General features: G+C 48.7%; 8 protein-coding genes across 8 annotated transcripts; 4 read left to right on the top strand and 4 right to left on the bottom strand.

Annotated features, from left to right (window-relative positions):
* Nucleotides 1-386: 386 nt before the first annotated feature.
* On the bottom strand, nt 387-2,618 carry BC939DRAFT_215330 (uncharacterized protein). Its single transcript, XM_051550737.1, has one exon. The coding sequence runs from the start codon at nt 2,207-2,209 to the stop codon at nt 473-475; it is 1,737 nt and encodes a 578-aa protein (XP_051410522.1). The 5' UTR covers nt 2,210-2,618; the 3' UTR covers nt 387-472.
* Nucleotides 2,619-2,880: 262 nt separating this feature from the next.
* BC939DRAFT_456762 (uncharacterized protein) lies at nt 2,881-3,238 on the bottom strand. Its single transcript, XM_051556377.1, has one exon. It carries the CDS (start codon nt 3,165-3,167, stop codon nt 2,985-2,987), a length of 183 nt encoding a protein of 60 aa, XP_051410523.1. The 5' UTR covers nt 3,168-3,238; the 3' UTR covers nt 2,881-2,984.
* A 1,445-nt stretch (nt 3,239-4,683) lies between these two features.
* On the bottom strand, nt 4,684-5,928 carry BC939DRAFT_478616 (uncharacterized protein; the record flags this gene model as incomplete). Its single annotated transcript, XM_051558778.1, has 1 exon — nt 4,684-5,928. One exon carries the CDS (start codon nt 5,926-5,928, stop codon nt 4,684-4,686), a length of 1,245 nt encoding a protein of 414 aa, XP_051410524.1.
* A 293-nt stretch (nt 5,929-6,221) lies between these two features.
* Nucleotides 6,222-7,279, top strand: BC939DRAFT_215250 (uncharacterized protein). The gene has a single exon (XM_051550735.1). It carries the CDS (start codon nt 6,515-6,517, stop codon nt 7,103-7,105), a length of 591 nt encoding a protein of 196 aa, XP_051410525.1. The 5' UTR covers nt 6,222-6,514; the 3' UTR covers nt 7,106-7,279.
* A 2,160-nt stretch (nt 7,280-9,439) lies between these two features.
* Nucleotides 9,440-11,278, bottom strand: BC939DRAFT_478617 (Alpha/Beta hydrolase protein; the record flags this gene model as incomplete). Its single annotated transcript, XM_051558779.1, has 5 exons — nt 9,440-9,501; nt 9,635-9,902; nt 9,982-10,174; nt 10,469-10,593; nt 10,994-11,278. 5 exons carry the CDS (start codon nt 11,276-11,278, stop codon nt 9,440-9,442), a joined length of 933 nt encoding a protein of 310 aa, XP_051410526.1.
* A 447-nt stretch (nt 11,279-11,725) lies between these two features.
* On the top strand, nt 11,726-12,157 carry BC939DRAFT_504710 (thioredoxin-like protein; the record flags this gene model as incomplete). Its single annotated transcript, XM_051560561.1, has 2 exons — nt 11,726-11,765; nt 11,889-12,157. 2 exons carry the CDS (start codon nt 11,726-11,728, stop codon nt 12,155-12,157), a joined length of 309 nt encoding a protein of 102 aa, XP_051410527.1.
* Nucleotides 12,158-15,114: 2,957 nt separating this feature from the next.
* BC939DRAFT_390212 (Rho GTPase activation protein) lies at nt 15,115-15,941 on the top strand (the record flags this gene model as incomplete). Its single annotated transcript, XM_051551904.1, has 3 exons — nt 15,115-15,250; nt 15,358-15,573; nt 15,664-15,941. Coding segments are annotated over 3 exons (630 nt in total), but the record flags the coding sequence as incomplete, so codon positions are not given.
* A 375-nt stretch (nt 15,942-16,316) lies between these two features.
* Nucleotides 16,317-18,741, top strand: BC939DRAFT_215484 (uncharacterized protein). The gene has a single exon (XM_051550738.1). It carries the CDS (start codon nt 16,452-16,454, stop codon nt 18,654-18,656), a length of 2,205 nt encoding a protein of 734 aa, XP_051410529.1. The 5' UTR covers nt 16,317-16,451; the 3' UTR covers nt 18,657-18,741.
* Nucleotides 18,742-18,747: the final 6 nt, after the last annotated feature.

Below are 18,747 nucleotides of genomic sequence, written 5' to 3' on the forward strand. Positions count from 1 at the left end.
GCTTTTTACAAGCACATGGAGACCACTTAACTAAAGTCAGCGAGACCTGTATATACATTTTTTTCCATGAGCGTTTAGGCGATCGTAACCATTGAACGGACTTCATTAAAAAAGAAGAAGAAAAGACTATTACGAAGTAAACGATTACCGAGACGATTAAGAGATGTGTGAAAGAAAAAGGGCATCCCCTGAATAACGAACTGGAAAATGAAACAACGAAGCTAACAATCGACAGAACAGGAGATGGTACAGACAGTAAAAAAAAAAAAGCGAAGAATAAAAAACGACAGGCAACAGTGGTACAGACAAACGCTAAAAAAATTATACGAAAATGAGCAAAGCAAAGGTTTTAGATACACGGATGAGGGTAAGCAAATAGACAAGTGCGGAAGGGGAAAAAATGCAAAAAAAAAAAAAAAAGTATTAACATAAAAATATCGATCCACCTATGGCATGATGTAGCCTCCAAGAGCTAATCCTCGTCCAGTTCGTAACGGTTCTCTGTCTCTGATAAAAAAGATGTTTGGGCCTGCCTTGATTCGCCATATGGGGATGCGGAAGTAGATGTCGAAGCCCGTTCTTCCTCTTGAGTAGGATGGGAATGAAGAGTCGATGCAAGAGCAGGGGGTGCAGGCGTCGATCGCCTAGATGGATCAAGGGGACCGGATGCAACAGCCGCAGCCGCAGCCTTGTGATAATTCGCTCCTGTTTTAGACGAGATTGGCACCGCTGGGCTTCGGCGCTTGTGGACCATCGATTGGTGGCGTCGAAGCAGCATCTGGGCCGAGAACCGCTTGCGACAGCCGTCAATACCGCACTCAAGCTCCTTGGGCCCGTGTCGCTCGAGATGGCGCTCCAGCTGGATGGCATCGATGAACACCTTTTTGCAGTCATCATAAGTGCAGTGGAAGGGTCTGGGACGAGAACCGGCTGATGCTGAGGCCTTGGACTGGGCGTCCTCAGAGGGGCCTTGGGCCCTTTGCGGCGACAACCTGGTCACTTCCGATGCGTCTACATCCATGTCACCTGCTCCAGTACCGTCATCACCGGCTTTGGGCGCCAGCTTCTTGGGAATATAGCCTTGGGGCGGCTGGTGTTCCTTGGGAGACTTGATCTTGGGTTGCTTGAAAGTCCTGGGTCCCTTGAATTCCTTGGGTTCCTTGGGTGTCTTGACCAGGGATGGCTTCAGCTCCTTTTCTTTTTTGATAGAAAGCGTTGCGGTAGGTGTAGCATCATCGTCATCTCGACCAGAGTCTTCTTCGCCATAGTCATCAGCAGAGTGGTCGACTTCTTGAGAACCCCTTGGCTGACGCTCCAACACAGCAGGGTCAATGACATCGCCCGAGGCCACGATCCGGGGTTCCCGTCTTCTTGAACGACCCGAACGCTGTCGTGTTGTACCAGGTGGACTTTCCCATTTCTCGGATCGCCTCTTATGTACCATGGACTGGTGTCGACGCAACAGCATGATATCGGAGAACAGCTTGCCGCACATATCCAGATCACACTCCAGTTCCTTGGGTCTATGTCGGTCGATGTGTCGTTCGAGTTGAAGGGCATCCACAAACCGCTTGCCGCAGTCCTCAATATTACAGACAAATGGACGTGGACGATTTCCACTCGAAGGCGAGGCGCCAGGCATATTGTTGCTGTTGTTGCTGTTACCCTCGATTGGGCGACGTTGACGTGGAGGAGGCGTGCCGTGATCGGACATGGTTCCATCGACAGGAGTAGTTGGAGTCGAATCTCGAGTTGTCGAAATATGGGACTCGGAGCGTTCGCGGGGGACCTTGCGCATGCTGTTCTTCTTTTCCCTGCGTGCGTTCATGGGGTCGCCACTATCCCTGTTAACCTTGAGTCGCTTGTCTCCGGGGGCATAATCCTTGACAGGATGTTTGCCCTTGAATTCTTTCGAGTGTGATTCGATATGGCGTCGCTTGTTGTCCATGGGCTCAGGCGATTCCATCAGGTCCTGCGGGTCCCGAGACTCTCGCAGGGCCATGTCCTTTAGTTTCATCTTTCGCTTCTGACGCGCAGTATGGGCCTGCAGCGGATCTTCGGCCATAAGATGGTGGTGATGGTGGTGATGATGGTGCTGGTGATGATTGTTATGGGGGTAATAGCCCGGGTACGAGTGTGGACGCATGAGATCATGATCCATCCTGTCGGTGTCCATCTCAGCGAGTACGACGGGTTCGTTCAGGTGCATTTCCTCCTCTACTTGTCAGCAGTGTCGATGGCGGTGGCGATTGGCGATATGAAGCAGAATGAGTGAGGATTTGTCGGGGAAATGAGCGGAATAAGAAACATTGGGTTAGTTAGTATAAGGGCTCATATTATTTTTTCTTTTTCTTGTGAAATGTATTCCACGCGTCCTGCGGCTGCACGGGGCTACAGCGCGAACGTATTCTTTTTTTTTCCCGCTCTCCTTCCCCCACCTTCTTCCTGCATATTTAATTTCATGTTCTATTGAATCGCCATAGATATCTTCCCGCCAAAAAAAAATAAACGGAAGCTGAACACAAAAATAACAACAAAAACACCGCATGGTGCAACCTACAAGAAAAAAAATATAAAAACAGGACGATAAAATTGTAGCCCCCGTCTGTCTGTAGCACTGTAAGAGTACTCCCCTGTTTCCCCCCCCCCTTCTTTGTATGTGCTTGTCATACCCCCAATGCACCATGCAGGACAGGGGCACTCATCGTCCTCTCTTTTGCTGTCACATTTGTTTGTTTGTATAGGAAGAAAAAAAAGAAAAAAACCCCGGTGGGCTGGAACGATTGGATCAAACCGTGGGCGATGGGGGTTATGCTTCCCATTGTTTTCTTTCTAATCTTCTTCGTTCACCATGGTTATGATTAGTTCGAGAAAAAAAAGAAAGGTAGAAAGAGAGAAAGAGAGAAAGAGAAAAAGAGAGAAGAAAGATGACCATGCCTCCTTCTTGAATACACCGCACCCTGGAAACACCCAATGATGAAATGCTATAATGACAAAACACTCCAATGCATCAGGATACCGTATGCATGGGTGAAACCAATTCCATTTATCCCCCAGACAACAACACGCTGGACCCCACACGTCGTTTCCGGGCACTTGTCGTCCATAGAGAGCCACCAAAAAAATAATAATAATAAAAAATAATAAAAAAGAAAAGAAAAAAGCATATAGTCGTACCTGTAAACCAAAGAGGTGTCATCATCTCACCCCCAAGTGTCTTGACGAGAACCTGCCTACAGATCCATTTGCGAGGCACCGAGTCCTTTGTAATGGAGTCCCTGACCCGACTTGCACGTGGCATAGGCATGCTTATGGGTGCGGATGTCATTGATAACCCTGTTCCTGAAGGCATCCCTCTGTACGATCTCTGAAGCTGATCATCTCGAGTCGACATCGGTTTTCTCTCCAAATGGTTGTACTCAGCACTGAAACCTTGTTTGGGTTTACTTGACCGAGCTGTGTCGGACATGGAGGGCCACTGACGGGCATTGTCGATGCCCTCCAGTGCCAAGCTCCTAAACAGAAACATGAGCATCACGGAATACGAAATGTTGGAATGGAGTACACGGACAAAAAAAAAAGAAAGAAAGAGCGGAAAGAAAAAAAGAAGAAAAGATATGAATAAATTAAGACCGCAACCACGAAAGAAATGCAAAAGAAGAGCGAGGAAGCAAGCAAGGAAGAGCTGGGAGAAATAGAGCCACAAGGAGAAGAAGTGCGTTCATGCGTCTATGCTGAGCAAGGCCGCGAGAGATAGCGACGATAGAGCGCGAGTAAAATGAGAGAAAGACAGTGACAAACGGAAAGAATGCGCTGACTCAGACAGGACCTGGGATAGGCCCATGGCTCCCACCAATCACTTCATCATCATGCGGTTTGCAGCTCGCAGTTTGCAGTTCGCAGTGAAGACCCAGTCGAATCGCCTGCCCTCCCCAGGGGGTTGCCATGGTGCATGCATGCATTCTCTGTCTTTCCCATCTCTCATGCTTCCTATTCATGCAGCAGCACATACACGCGGATGAACCAGCCAACCAAGGACTGGACAGCCGCAGCTGCTTTGGTTGCTATGGTCTCATATCTCTCACATACATTTCCCTTTTTCCTTCTCTGAGCTCTCTTAGAATGTTTCCCCATAGCCATACACTGTGCCACCGCTGAGACGCTATGGTTGTCCATATTCCCTCATGCATTGTGATGCATGGTTACTAGTCGTGTTGCAAATATGTCAAAAATAAAATACAGTAAAAAACAACAACAACACAAAAGGCCATAACCTCAAGCAGCTCTTTTTTACCAACGCTTACATACCACCCCAGGATGCATGGTATAAAGGATCGTTTCCTTTCTTTTTGTTTCCTCCGCAGGACCATTTTCTTTTTTGGTCCGCATCAATCCCAGCTCAAGCAATAATTCCTGCTCCCCTCCACGTTGATCTCACGGAATTGGGAACAGCAAATAAAAAACATAAAGTAAAAAATGGGTGGATGGTACAGACAGGGTGCGCAAATGGGAAGACAGGGACAGGGAGCATGGGAAGGGTATCCTACTCTGACTTAAATTGGATCCGAAGGGGAACTGGGAAAAAAAACAAATCGATAGGGAAAACTGAGAGAGAGGAAGAGAAAGAGAGAGAAAAAAAATAAAAGCAAAATGGCACCCAGGTAATGTACTAAGATCATGAACTTACCCTTCACTTTCGCTGGCATTTGAGTCTTCATGGATAGAGATACCACTCCGAGGAACAATTTCACGGCGGGGCATTTGTCGCGCAGCTACAGCCAACATTGTTAATCCGTCCAGACCTTCGTCAATATCCATGGTCGGATCATGGTCCCTATACCGGTGGTCGTGACCATGGGCCGTGTCCACGGACCGCGATTGAAAATCACCGTCATGACCTTGGCGATATGCAGAGCGCACACCCAATCTTTGAAGGTCCTTGGATGGGACAGGTGCGGATGTTTTCTTGGCTTGTCGAGGCGACTGAGGTCCAGACTCCAGATCGGGATCCGATTCCGAATCAGAGTTGGGATGAGATGTCATGGCAGAATCGAACTGCGAATCCGAGTCGGAATGAGAGTCGGCACCGGCTGTTCGTTTCTGGGCCCCAGAAGCAGCGGAGGAAGCACCACGACGCGTGAGAGTCTTGGCGGTCCGGTTACCGGTGTTTTGGTGGCAGCTGTCTTCTTCGTCCATGGACAAGGAAAGGGATGGGCTGGAAAGATCACGACGGTGGTTTCGATGATATGGACGACCCCTATCCTCGTCATGATCGTTATTGTCTTGTACAGGCTCGTCCGAGTCCATCTCCTCGACCTCCTGAGCTTGGATTGGGCTGCTGTTGGGATTATTTGTGATTTTAAGGTGCTCGTGCCCAAGGTTATGGTTGGGCCAGGTGGAGGTGGGGGTGGGCGAGGTCGATATTCTGGAGGAGAATGAGGATGGTGGTCCTGCCTCGGGTCGTGCGCCAGCTGTGGTGGAGAGAGGGGAGAGCTGGGTTACTGGCGAGACGAGCGAAGGGCTGGAGAGGGATGTGGAGTGCGAGACTGGAGACAGGTGCTGCAGCGAGGATGGGGAGGAGGATGAGGACGAGGAAGAGGAAGCGGATAAAATCGATGAGGCGGTAAGAGACGAGGCTGTGGTGGCTGTGAGGATCTGGTGATGAAGAGGGTGCGGTTTTGCGGCCCGTGGTTGGGAATGTGGATCGGGATTAGGACCAGGATAGGGACTGGAATGGAGATCGGGGGGAGGGTGAGGATGTGAGAGAGGGCGAGGGTGAGGGTGAGGGTGCGGTTGTGTAGAGGAAGAAGACGCTAGATGGGACGAGGAAGTGAGAGTGGAGGAGGAGGCGGAGGCGGAGGCTGTGTCGGAGGGGGGGCGGTGGCGACCTGGAGCAGAGCCAGGGTGGATGAATGGGGTGTCCTCCATGGATGGGGGTCGCTTTCGAGTCGATCGCTTGGCGGGCCTGCTGAAGACGGGGTGTGGGTTCTTCAGAGTGGGGTCAGAGGACGGGGAGGATGTGGCCAAGAAGATGAGGCGAGGGAGGGGCGACGCAGACCGATAACGGCGGAGGGAGAGACAGGGAAGTGGAGAAAGAAAGAAAGAAGGAAAGGAAAGGGAGAAGAAAATAAGGAAATAAGGAAGGAGGGTGGAATGTAGAGATTAGTCAACCAGTCGGTCGGCCAGTCAATGAAGAAATGAAGATGTCAGTCAGTGGGCGAGTAGAGGGGTCCGCAGAGCGGAGGAGGGAAGTATCAAACGAGGTGCGGCGGAAAAGAAAAGAGGGCGGAGGGCGAGAGGGAAGAAGGCGAGCGAGAAGAGGAGCGGAAGGAGCAAGAGAGCGGGAGGAAGAAGAGAAGGAGAGGAGGAAAGAGAGGAAGAAAAAAAGAGAAGAAAGAGCGAGAGAGATGTGAGATGTGTCGATGAGGGATGGAAACGGCCGATCAAGACTAACAGCGTAGAAGACAGACCGACAGACCGACAGCGAATCACAAGAGGCCGGTGATGCTGGGTGATGATGATAATGATGATGAGGAGGAGGAGGAGGAGGAGGAGGAGGTGGTGGTCGAGAGGAGGATGGGCCGTGGTTGGGTGTGTGTTTAGGGGAGGAGGGATAGGAAACAGAAAGGACAGCCCGGTGGTGTTTTGGGATGAAGAAAACGCAGTGAGGGAGTGGAGTGAATCAATAGGGAGAGCTGAATTGGGTATGGCGGCGGTATACCTTCGTATCGTCTCTTTTTTTTTTCTTTTTTCTTTTTTCTCTTTTTCTGACTGGATGCTGGGAAATGAAAAAGATACGATTCGCAGAGCGAGAGCGAGAGAGAGAAAGAGAGAAAGAGAGAAAGAGAAAGGGAGAGAGACGAAGAGAGTGAATAAAAAAAAAAGAATAAGAAATTTGGCGGGAAAAAAGGTAGAAGGGGTTGCACATGCATGGGAGGTTTTTAGGGAGAGTACAGCCAGTATAGCAATTGAATCAGCCTGTAAACAATACAAAAGTACCGTGGTAATATTTCCTAGGCTATATGTGCATATACAAACTCTTACTCAATACAACAACAACAAATGCGACAAACAACAACAACAACGACAACAACAACAACAATAAAACGGACTTCAAGCGGAAAGGAACGTGCAGGATCAGAATGAACAGTCGAATGGAATGAGTTGAATGAATCCCAGTTCGGAATCAGATTCCTTTTGGTGTGCGCGTATATCTGCGCGTGTGTGCGTGCGTGTGTGTGAAAGAGTAAGCGAGAGAGAGAGAAACTGTCAATCATGCGCCTTCTTTATAAGTGTAAAGTGGATATGCGTGCCATCTTCTTTGGTATGAGTGCAATTGATTGCATATAGATGAACACGTATGTCAATGGCATGGCACCTATTGAATCAGTGTGTTTGCGAACACAACCACCTTCGCCCACTCATTCATTCATTCATTCATTCATTGACATATCCATTGATAAACGACTTCATTTCATACGTCCACACATTGGGACATACACACACGAAACACATCCACAATGCAAAGTCAGGTGTTGTAGTGCGCATGGTCCTTGATATCGCCGGTGTCTCTTTTCTCACTCTTTGTTTCTTTGCCGCAATTTGCGGAGAAAACATAATAATAAAAACATTACAAAACTGGCGCTGTGGACATATATTGATAGAGAGGGCGTAGAAAATGACTCGAGGGCACGATAGCCCCTCCCCCTCCTCCCCTCCTTGACGCCTAGCTGGTTCAAATGACCAAATAGCAACGTGCCGAATGGCATGACATCGGCAACAGCATACACATAAAGAAACACAAATAAAAATGGCGGGAAAAACAACAACAATAATAACAACAACAAAAGAAACGACAACGCTGCAGCATGGAATTCAACAAAAGGGAAAAAAAAAAAAACCAACAGCGAAAGCTAGGATTGCACTTGCATTGGATAATCTGCAGAGTAACTCCGCAAAAGGAGCAACATCCAGCGTGTAACAAAGTGTAACAAACACCACAGGATGGCGATAGTGGTGGCAGTGGTGATTATTTACTGAAAATTGCTTGTCATGGTAGTGCAAAGAAATAGTTATTGGGGTGGTACCACACCACTGTGGCACACAACGTGGCCAGCATCATGTACCTGATGTGAAAGAATAATCGATGTGAACAGGCGTCATCATTCCAATCTGAGGACCATGTACCCATGCCACGATGCTACCGTGGAAACGCTTATAGTTACCACTGGCCAAAAAAAAAGTTTTATGATTGATCAGGCGGTAGGAAGTATGTGTATACAACAAAAACATATATCCGCAAACAAGTACATACATCCATTCAGCGATGGAATATGGTTAATGGCATCACGGAGAGTGGCAAACGGCTTGCCGTCCTATACCACACCATCGTGGGTCGAGACCGTCAACAATAAAACCGATCCGCGATTGTTTTTGAATAGTCGACCTTAACTCAGTTAAAAGACATTAGGTCGTGATGCGTGGTACTCGATCCATTTGCCAGGAATCCACCCGGTCTCATCGGCCACTTTGCACTCAGTATCCAGATCCAGAAGGGAAAAAAAGCGCGGCAAAAGAAATCTTTTAGTCATATAAAAGATAAATGGTACCTGGTTGGCCGTTCATTTGTCGAGATTCAGAAAATGTTTTTCCTCCGCCCTCCATAGGCTTCCTTTCTAGTCACTGTCCCTGAGGCAATAGAAAGTAAGAAAGTAAGGGGTCTGGACATGCTTCGTCACCCGCCTGAAGAATGGGAAGGTGACACTTCATCACTAAAGTGCTTCAAACCTCTTGTGATCTTGCAATTGATAGGCGCCCATCTCAACTAACCCGGCCAACGGAAGAAATATTTGTTTTCCTCCACGGAAAGTTCAGGTCGACAATCATTTTTTTTTTTTTTTTAATATTTTATCCTAGTTAACATGGCACCATGCCTCAGAAAAAAGCTTGCTTACGAGCGAAAGAATGCATTGAGTATACGATGCTTATCGAATAACTCTGCATACACAAATATAGTAGAGTATATCAAAGCGGCATCCAAAAAAAAATGGAATCGTGATGTAGCACATGGCTTCAGCCCGTTCCAGGACTTGGGCCATGCTTTCGTCCACGATGCTCAAATGCTCACCCCATCCATGCATGGGACAGGAACGAAAGAAAAATTGCCAATGCTCCAAAGGAAAATTTTGAACACAGCTTTGACTAAAGAGTTTAAGCACGAGAGCAAGGTTGCGTCGTCGTGCAGCATGCAGGCACAACGGACAAAAACAAACACGCACGAAGTAAGGAAAAAAAAAAAGCGAACGCTAGCTTCGATCGATTGGGCTAGGTGCATGCTGGCAAAACACGGACATTATTGATATCGTCATCAGGCATTGAGTCAAACTACAAGAATGCGCTATTGCTCTATTGTCTATGGTCTATCTGTGAATTTGATTGTTCACTTTTCTACTGCAAACTCTGTGACCAGCTTCAAAAACTCTTCTGGCTTCTCGGCATGGACTATTGTAGTGTCAATAAACATGTCCAAAAAAAAAGAGAGGGAATGAGATGGTTGCATGCTATTTTCCAGCTATTTTTTTTTCCTTTCATGCATCGTTCCCGCAAAATCACTCTGTCACGGTATGCCACCTACCCCAATGCCCTGTTTCCAGTTCCGCGATCCTCGAGTTTGGGAAGAATGTTCTGATGAGATCCTCATCCTTCTTCTGAATGTACTTGGATTTGGTGCCCTTGATAACCAACGTCTTGCCCTCATATCGGTCCTGTCCAGGCTTGAAATCAATATGTCCCAGCGTCTCGAGTGACTTGCCCAGGGTCTCGATCGGGATGCGGAAACTGTATCCATCCCCTGCGGCATTCCTCTTCAGATTGGTAAGTAAGAATTGGCGCACTCCCAAATCCTATATCGACAGAGGATGAATGAAAAAGAGTCAGTGTAAAAAATAAAATAAAAGTGCGAAGGCAATGATTGCTACTTACAGAGACATAGTTCTTCATGATGGCATCGGCCTCGCTCTGCTTCTTGACATTTGCTTTTTGGATCTCCTTCATGACCTCGACATATTTGGCAAACTCGGACGACAGCGTTACCTGGACAGGAGCAATATCGACGATGATAAGGCGGTCCAGATCTACATGCCTCAATGCCATGTTCATTGCCACCCTGCCGCCCCTATTGTGTCATTGCAGTTAAAGAGTGGATGAGGCGATTAGTTTTTGAGTATAGCACAAACATTTGTCCCTAATTCGCCATTGTTGCAAGGAAGATAATCGAGAAGGGCTGTCCAGCGCATTCTGTGTCGTGCTTCCTCCTTGCTCTGATCCTATTGACTTTCTGATCTGGACTGCGCTGTTGCCACCAAAAAAAAAAAAAAAAAAAATCTCCTGTGCTCCGTCCTATGTTTCTGATTCATTTATTCCTGTGGGATAAACCAGAGCCGCGCGTAACTGTTGTTGCCGTTCTTACATTGAATGTCCAATAACGATGGGCTTTTCCAGATTCCGTTCCTTCAAAAAGTGAGTGACATCGTTGGCCATGTTCGCATAGTCGTGCTCGCTCGAGTGACCACTTTCTCCATGATTGCGAAGATCCTAAGGCGGATATTAGGTTAGATTGTTGTTTAAGCAGAAGAAAAAAATGTGTTAATGGCCAATTGCATGCATTGAGATACCGGGTATGAAGCCGATCTGCTGCTACTCGGATCAATTGATATAGTTCACGATTTGAAGGGCCATTCCGGCACAAAAAGCGGGGAGGGTGTATACAGATCGGATTGAATTCATTTGTCGAAGCACTCGACTTGATCATGTGTTGTAGGAATGTCGCCGGCCATGATGATCTATTACTGCTGTTGCGGGTGTTGTAGTTGTTGCTACTACTGCTGCTACTACTGCTACCATGGCGCCATGGTTGCCGTCGTCGTGGAGGAATAGTAGTGCTCCTCATTGTTGCCTTTTTATGGTGTGACAAAGCTGTGTGTAATAAGATTACCAGTGCATAGACTTCGGTATTGAGACGGGAGGCCATGGCCTTAGAGAGAGCCTTCCAGTTCTGTTTCGATCCAAAGAGACCATGGAGGATGACGATGGGCTGGGAGCGTGCCTGTTGCTGGGGAGATGGCCTTGGGACTTCAGAAAAGGCAAGTGTGACAGGGGTGAGATGTGAAGCGGAAGTGGATATGGGTCTGACAGCCCATTGCGCACGGACGAGCCCCTGGCTCTGGTGGGAGAGAAGTTGGAAGAGTGGAGAGGCAGCGATGGTCGATCTTGAGAACATGGCTGGGAATAGAAAAAAAGGGGATGGGGGTGGGGAAGAAGAAGGTCGGTTGTGAACGTGGGAGAAAGGGAACGAAATGATTTGGCTTCCGCACTTGACATACCCCCAGCAACAGATTTGAAACAAAGCCACGCATTGGAGGACATGCATGCTCTATTCGGGAAACAACACCCGCTGGTGTGTTCCAGCAGATCGAGCGTGGCAAAGTAAAAGAGGGGATGTCCGTGGGTGTGTGCCGTGGATAAGAAACGCGACGTATGTAAAAAGGGGATCGCGAAAAAATGTGATCTGCGGGTATAGACTGGCGAGGTTTTTCGATGAGATCCCGGAATTGATTAGTCAGACCCTTCTTCTGAATTCTTTTTTTTTCCTCCAAGGGCACACATATAAAAACCTTTTTCTTCTTTCATTCCAATGGGTCAATCATCCTCATCACTCTCTCCCGAAATGGCTGCCAATCTCAAGACCGAAGTCGACAATATCATCGGTAAGCGACCCAGAGAGATATGTCCACGCCCGCTCGCTCATAGTATCATACTCACACATGCTATTGAGCCTCCACTTACCACTTACATATAATTTTTTTTACGCCGTCTGCATGCTGAACTAGCCAACAACGCCGTTGTTGTTTTCTCCAAGACCCACTGCCCCTACTGCACTAAGGCCAAGGCCTTGCTTGAGAAGCACGGTGTCAAGGCTTATATCATTGAGCTCGACAACGCTGACAATGGTGCTGCCATTCAAGCCTACCTCCAGGAGCTGACCGGCCAGCGTACCGTCCCCAACATTTTTATCAACCAGAAGCACATTGGAGGCTGCGATAATCTCTACGCGTTGGAAAAGTCGGGTGAGCTTAAGACCTTGCTCGCCAAGATCTAAAGCTGCAAGACTGCAAATTCTCCATTGTTGCCTGATAAGGTGCTCCCCTGTAGATACTTCATCTGTTGCTTCAGCGCTTAGCAATACAAATGAACACCTTCCATGCTCTCTCGAATGCTCCTGTGTCTGTGTGTGTGCATACGTTGTGTTTTTTTTTCGAAAATTGACTGATGTCACATCATCATTGCGCGATCCTTTAATTAGCCACTATGTCATATATGAATTGCAGGCAATTGAGGCCATTAGAAGTAACTAAGAGACTCTCTCCGCCCCATGACATCATTTCGACAGCGGTGAAGGCGAAGCAAACGTTTAACAGATTTGATCTACAATTGTTCTCATCTGGAAACGAACTGCGTCGTTCTAGTACCGAGTCAAAGTATTCAACAAGATTGAGGTCGTACTGCGAGGAGCAGACGCCAGGAAAAGGAATGTATTGAAGAGCTGAAAGGACACGTGAGACAAATGGGGGAGAACCAGGACGTTTGCAGCGTTGAACGTGGTTATGAAGTGATCTGTCAAGAGTTATTCACACCTGGGCCTTTGACCTGGTATCCCGGCAGAAACAGTTTCGGGAATATGTCTGCAGCAGCCTGTGCCTTGATTGTCGAGGTGTCGAGGTGGCTCCACGATAAGGATCTGTATGACGTTCAGATCTCGGGTCGGAGCAAAAAAAAAGAAAGAAAGTGAAAGTTCCATACCACAACAAGAGATGGCGCATAGAAGCCGATCGGGGAGCATCTGGATGCTGTTGTTGCTTGTTTAGAGTTATGGGGGTTGTTCCAAGAAGTGGGCAACCAAAACAAGTAAAATGCAATAAGAACGTTGCGAAAAAGAGAACGAGAGCATTTTGAGATTTAGGGTGATGAGAGCAAAAGGATGGTGTTGCAGCCTTGGGGAGATGGGTTGGAGGGGATTGAGGTGGTGATGAACGAATGAAGGAGAGATAGTCTGCGGTTCCTTTGGGGCTGAAAGAGAAGGGTGGTTGTCCGAGTGGGAGGGAGTGGTCGTGGGGATGCGGGTGAGGACGAGGGGGAAATGGAATGGAGGGCGATATGAGCGAACGAACGGATGAAACGAACGAGTGGGAAACAGGTGGAAGGGGAGGGGGGAGACAAATTGCATTATTGGGGGTTTTGTTGAGCCGACAGCTGCCCAAGGGACAAACTGACAGTGGACAGTGGACAATTGACCATGGACCATGGACCATTGACCATCAATTGGCGCGTTTTTATTTCATTTTTTCGTGTTTTTCTTAAATCTCTTTTTTTTTTCCCCCTATGATGGGTAGTGTGCCCTTTTACCCTTTTCTCTTTTTCCTTCTCTTCCCTTTCCCTTGTCCGTCCGCCATTCACACGGCCAACACCACACCACCACTACTTATTGCTATCGCTGCTGCTGCTGCTGCTGCTGCTACTGTTACGCTACTAACTGCATCATATTTCATACTTCATATTTCACCATATTTCATTATTTCATTCGCCATACCTCATGTCCTCATAACCAAATCCATACACAGGCAACTTCATAACACTAGCGCTCCCCAGTCGCAATCTCCATTCTCCTCTTAACGACATCACCAATCCCAACAACTGCAGCTACAACACATTCCCATCCCTTGTCTTCCTTCCTCTCGCTCTTCCCATCACCCTATGGCCACTGTCGCTTTCCGTTGTCTGTTATTTATCACCAGGAATCCGAACCACCACCACATCATCCCATCCACCTCGCTTTGCTCTGTCCCTGTCTCTGTCTCTATCCCTGTCCCTGTCTCTGTCTCTGTCTCTCTTCTGCTGCACCGTCCCATTCTCGCCCTTTGCTCAACCTTGCCTGCCCTGTGTCATCAACTACATTCGCAACAACAGCAACAGCAACAACAACAACAACAACAACAACAACAACAACAACAACAACAACAACAACAACAACAACAACAACAACAACAACAACAACAACAACAACAACAACAACATCAACAGTAAAAACAACAGCGCCTCTCGCGGGTTCTCTCTCGACTTGATTTCTGTCGGACAGGGCCATGGCTCAACAAAAGGTGTCCTTCAAGAAATGGTGGAAGAACATAACAGGGACCAAGGCTGTGAGAGGTAAGCATCAACATCCCTCGCCACCTTTGACATTTCTCTGACAAGACACTGAACACAGGACGCGCTTAAGTAACACAGGACAGATGGACTGCGGCTGGAGCCAAGACCTATTTGACACAGTCTGGGCAGATTGAAACTAGTGTGTGCAGTGGGCATTTTATTATTGCTATTTATTTCCTTTGCCAAGAGGCAGTGAACTGGTGGCACTGCTCTCTCCCGCGCCCTGGAGCGTGAATTGGTGGCTGTATGCGCCCAGAGCACAGTTGTGGATACAAATGTGCTGCACTGCCATAGACAGCATACTGTATGTACCCAGCCCTGAGGGGACGAGGGACACTTGAACTCGATTACCAGGAAATATACACAGTACATAGGGACTGGGCTGCACCGCGTTCGGACTGCCCACGTTTGTCTCAGACTACTTTAAAATAAGCAACAAAGATCCCTGGATTCAAGGAGCAGTAGCAACACTACAGACGTCCGAGGGAATAGCACATCAGTGGACCCCGAGTGGAACGTAGATATGGAAAGCTCGGTGGACACCAAATAGCAGGGGGAGTGGAGGGAGGGGCAGGGCGCTGACTAGAAAAAAAAAGGGAAGTTCAGGAAAAGGAGTGCTTGGGACCCTTAGTTGCCCCTGGGGGTGGTTGAACGCCAACAATACCAAACGACAATAGCATGGACCATACTATCGCAACAAACAGCACAATGAACAACCTGCTGTTACTGTGCCTTGCCTACAGAAGCGATCGATCGATCGATCTTCATCTGTCCTCTCCCAAGTCCCAGTCCTATCCCGTCTTCCTTGCGTCTAACTCCACTAATTTGGTCCACCCTTTGGTGCTTTTAGGCCTCTTTCATATCGACCTTGTCGACTCGATCGTATACGCAGGCGTCCCGGTCCACTACACAGTCAATGGTCAAAGGCGGTGCCAAGGCTATATTCCAACCATTGTCTCAAAATGCGGATGGCTTTTAAAAGAGCAAGGTGAGTCTCCCTAGCTATAGACTTCCATAAGGACGTGCATACATTATCCGTCGATCCTGAAGATCACGCGTTAACCACGAACGCGCTTTTTTTATATACCGTCATAGCCACGAAAACAAAAGGCATTTTTCGCGTCAGTGGCTCTGCTAAGCGTGTCGCAGAGCTGCAGCTCATCTTTGATACCCCACCAAAATACGGAAGCCAACTGGACTGGACGGGCTACACAATCCACGATGCCTCCAATGTCCTTCGGAGGTATCTCAACCACTTGCCGGACCCAGTCATTCCTCTCGAGTTTTATGAAAAGTTTCGTGATGTTCATCGTATGTGTCGTCTTTCTTGCGATAAGAATATCTATCTGGCTATTGTTTCGGTCCAACAACAGGGAACTCATGTATTCATCTAATCTATAGGGAACTTGACAAACGACGAGGAAAAGATTGCGGCCTACCAGGAATTGATCAGCAAACTACCACCACCACACTCTTGTCTACTTATGTATCTCCTAGATCTACTGGCGCTGTTCGCTCACCACAGCGAGGAAAACTTGATGGATTCAAAAAACCTTGCTTCTGTTTTTCAACCTGGCGTGATCTCGCATCCCAACCACGCCATGTCACCTGGGGAATATATGACTTCAGCTGCAGTGCTTAAGTTTCTTATCGACTACCAGAGCAGCTTCACGATGCCTACCCCGAATATCGACGAAGAAGATGAGGAGATGGCTAATTTTGGACTCATGAACCACCCTCCTCAGAATCAGTTACCGACGCAAACCAATATGAACCTCGGCTATGTGAGCGCATCGGATCATGAGCGAATCCATAGTTCGGCTGACCGTGGTATCAGCTTTGAAGCGGACGATGCTGTGCACATCCTGAACTCTGGCGTCAGACGACAGCTTTCGCTTCACAAACCTATTATCCCACATTCGACCCTACCGGGTAATCGTCCGCAGAGGAGCAAATCGACCAATTCCAGTACCAGCAGTCACCACAGTAACCCCTCCGGTCTATTTTCATCATCTCTCATTCCAAGGCGACGGTCCAACAGGAACTCGAAGACGGGATCTAAAATCTTCAATGGAACAGGACTGGAGGGCGTTGAGCAGGAGCAAGGTACCATTCGGATCGTAAACCTTATCGTTATTGTTGCAATCAGATAAGAACCACGGCGAGGTACTAAACGCGTTTGATGATCAATGCTTGTCATAGATCTATCTGACATCCCTGAAAACACACAGACTGCCGAGGAAAAGTCACAGCAATTGACGCCACGGAGCTCAATGATCCGCAAAGCGGTTGCATCGCCAGTGATAGGATCCGACGACACCAGCCGGGAGTTTCCTTCATATTTTACTCGTCGAAAGCAACTCAAAGCGGAAGGACCCCATCGGGAACCATCCGTCTTTTATCAAACGATCGAGATTCAGTTTCCAGCACCGATTGGTACGGATAATCCTATGCCGTTTAAGTCGACAACGTCAATGTCGCCTACAGCATCCTCGTCGTTGCCGCCAATCCTTCCAAGAGGTGATCGCAGCACCCAGAATACGAGCAACTTGTCAGGAAGGGGAGGGCCCACGAGGACTCCATCAGGGCCAACAGTCGCACATGCACCCCCATTGCGACAGCGTGACAGCTATTCCTCTCCTCAGATTGTCTCAAATAGACCTAATCTAGGACAAAAACGAGTTTCTGGCTCGGGGCAAAGTCTCCAGGCTCAAGCAGCGGCGTACAACACAACGGCAGCTCGGCGTCCCACTAACCCTGGCATGCCTATTCTGAGAGCGAAGAGTAATCCTGGAGATCTCTCGGGCGCTGGAATGAAGGATCGGCCCTATGGCTTATCCAGTTCACACAGCGCAGGCGGCAGCCAGGCTATTGAAAAGTTCATGGGTTTGTTCACTGGAAAGCACCGGGATCATGATTCTTCATCATCGAAGGACAGCGACAGCAAGGATGGCAAGAAGGATAAGAAAAGAGATTCTTTTACGGACAAGCAGAGGAAGTACAAGAGTCAGGAAGTGAATCCCAGTCATCTACAGGGATTTGCATCGTCTGGACGGAAGGGCGCACCCGTTCACGGCACCATCAACGAGAACGAAGAAAGGCCATACGCGCAACCTCCGCCACCGCGGCCCATGCAGCAATCAGGAACAGCGCCCCAGAGGCCACCGCCACCACCTCCAGAGGGCTCCTTGATGGATCTTCTTGATCCTCCCCAGCGGATCGGTTATCATTCTGGACAGTCGACCCCTTCAGGAGGCTCCCGCTCCAACTCGCCTGCTCGTGCACCTTCAGCGTCGAGACATCCTCTCCCGGCCAACACATCGTTCACCTCGACATCGTCAGCAAGGTCGACATCGAGCGGCGATCGACTATACCACGGAAGAGGGTTGCCGTCCCACGGCAGCTCAAGCTCACTGGAGATGCTGAACCCAGGACTGCGTCCGGAGGACGAACACTATGCCCGCAAACGATCCCCACGACCTGGTCACTCGCCTCAGGTTGATTCTCACGGACACGTACTTTATGACAATCATCTGTATCATCAACAGCAACATAAGCAGCACTTAGCATCCCATCCACACTCACGTCAACAGCACCAGCAGCAGCACGGGGCGCACAGCCCCCATCCCGGATACGAGTACGGAGGCAACAACACTGCGGGTTATTTTCAACCGCCACAGATGTCCTCGCCTGCGCTCTCTCCAAGGAGCAGACAGGGCTCTTTCGGGTCGGTCGAAACATACGATTCAAATGCACCGACACCCACACCAAAATCCAAAGACCGCAAGCTCCCACGAGAAGGATCCTCGCCCTCGATCCTTAGGGATCATCACAACGGCACACCCTCAAAAGAGCGGAGTAATTCTTCAAAAACCTCTTCGCCGCATCACTCACCCGCGCTTGGACCACTTTCCAGAGCTGCATCAAATCAGGGCGGATATGGATATACGCAGCAGCAGCAGCAGCAGCAGCATGGATCGTCTCCTCTGGCAGAGGGATACGGCGCCACGAGTTATGGTAGCCTATCACCTTCGAGTCGTGCAAGGACCCGTGCACAGAGTCGGGATGAGCAGCATCTGCTACATCGCCAAGAGAGCGGTAGTATCGCTCATGCCCATGCTGCACCGAGACCACCATACTATGAGCGGGAAAGGAGTCGGTCAGGCACTGGACTTACCATCTCAACGATGACTTCTGGGTTGGTATTGGCATCAGCTCCGGTATCGGCGCATTCAAGTCCTGCGATGCCGCCTGTACCGACGACATCGTCGCTGTCGTCAGTGACTCATCACCACAATAGTAATAATAGCAGCGTGTCCCTGGCTTCGACATCTTCGACAGCGTCGAGGTCACTGGGACCCGGTCGGTATGCGGCTCCTCCTCCTTCTGGATAAACGTGAGCTTCCTTTTATGATATCCAACGTTATTACAGATATATCTTACGAACATTATTCAATTTTCATCTCATAAAGAAGACAAGAAAAA

This window comes from Gamsiella multidivaricata (assembly GCF_025024155.1).
Source record: "Gamsiella multidivaricata strain RSA 2152 chromosome Unknown BC939scaffold_48, whole genome shotgun sequence".
Lineage (NCBI taxonomy): Eukaryota > Fungi > Mortierellomycota > Mortierellomycetes > Mortierellales > Mortierellaceae > Gamsiella > Gamsiella multidivaricata.

Excerpts from the sequence above, each read along its gene's own strand:
- BC939DRAFT_215330 (XM_051550737.1), bottom strand. The coding sequence starts at position 2,209 with ATGCACCTGAACGAACCCGTCGTACTCGCTGAGATGGACACCGACAGG.
- BC939DRAFT_456762 (XM_051556377.1), bottom strand. The coding sequence starts at position 3,167 with ATGCTTTTTTCTTTTCTTTTTTATTATTTTTTATTATTATTATTTTTT.
- BC939DRAFT_215250 (XM_051550735.1), top strand. The coding sequence starts at position 6,515 with ATGATGATAATGATGATGAGGAGGAGGAGGAGGAGGAGGAGGAGGTGG.
- BC939DRAFT_215484 (XM_051550738.1), top strand. The coding sequence starts at position 16,452 with ATGCTTGTCATAGATCTATCTGACATCCCTGAAAACACACAGACTGCC.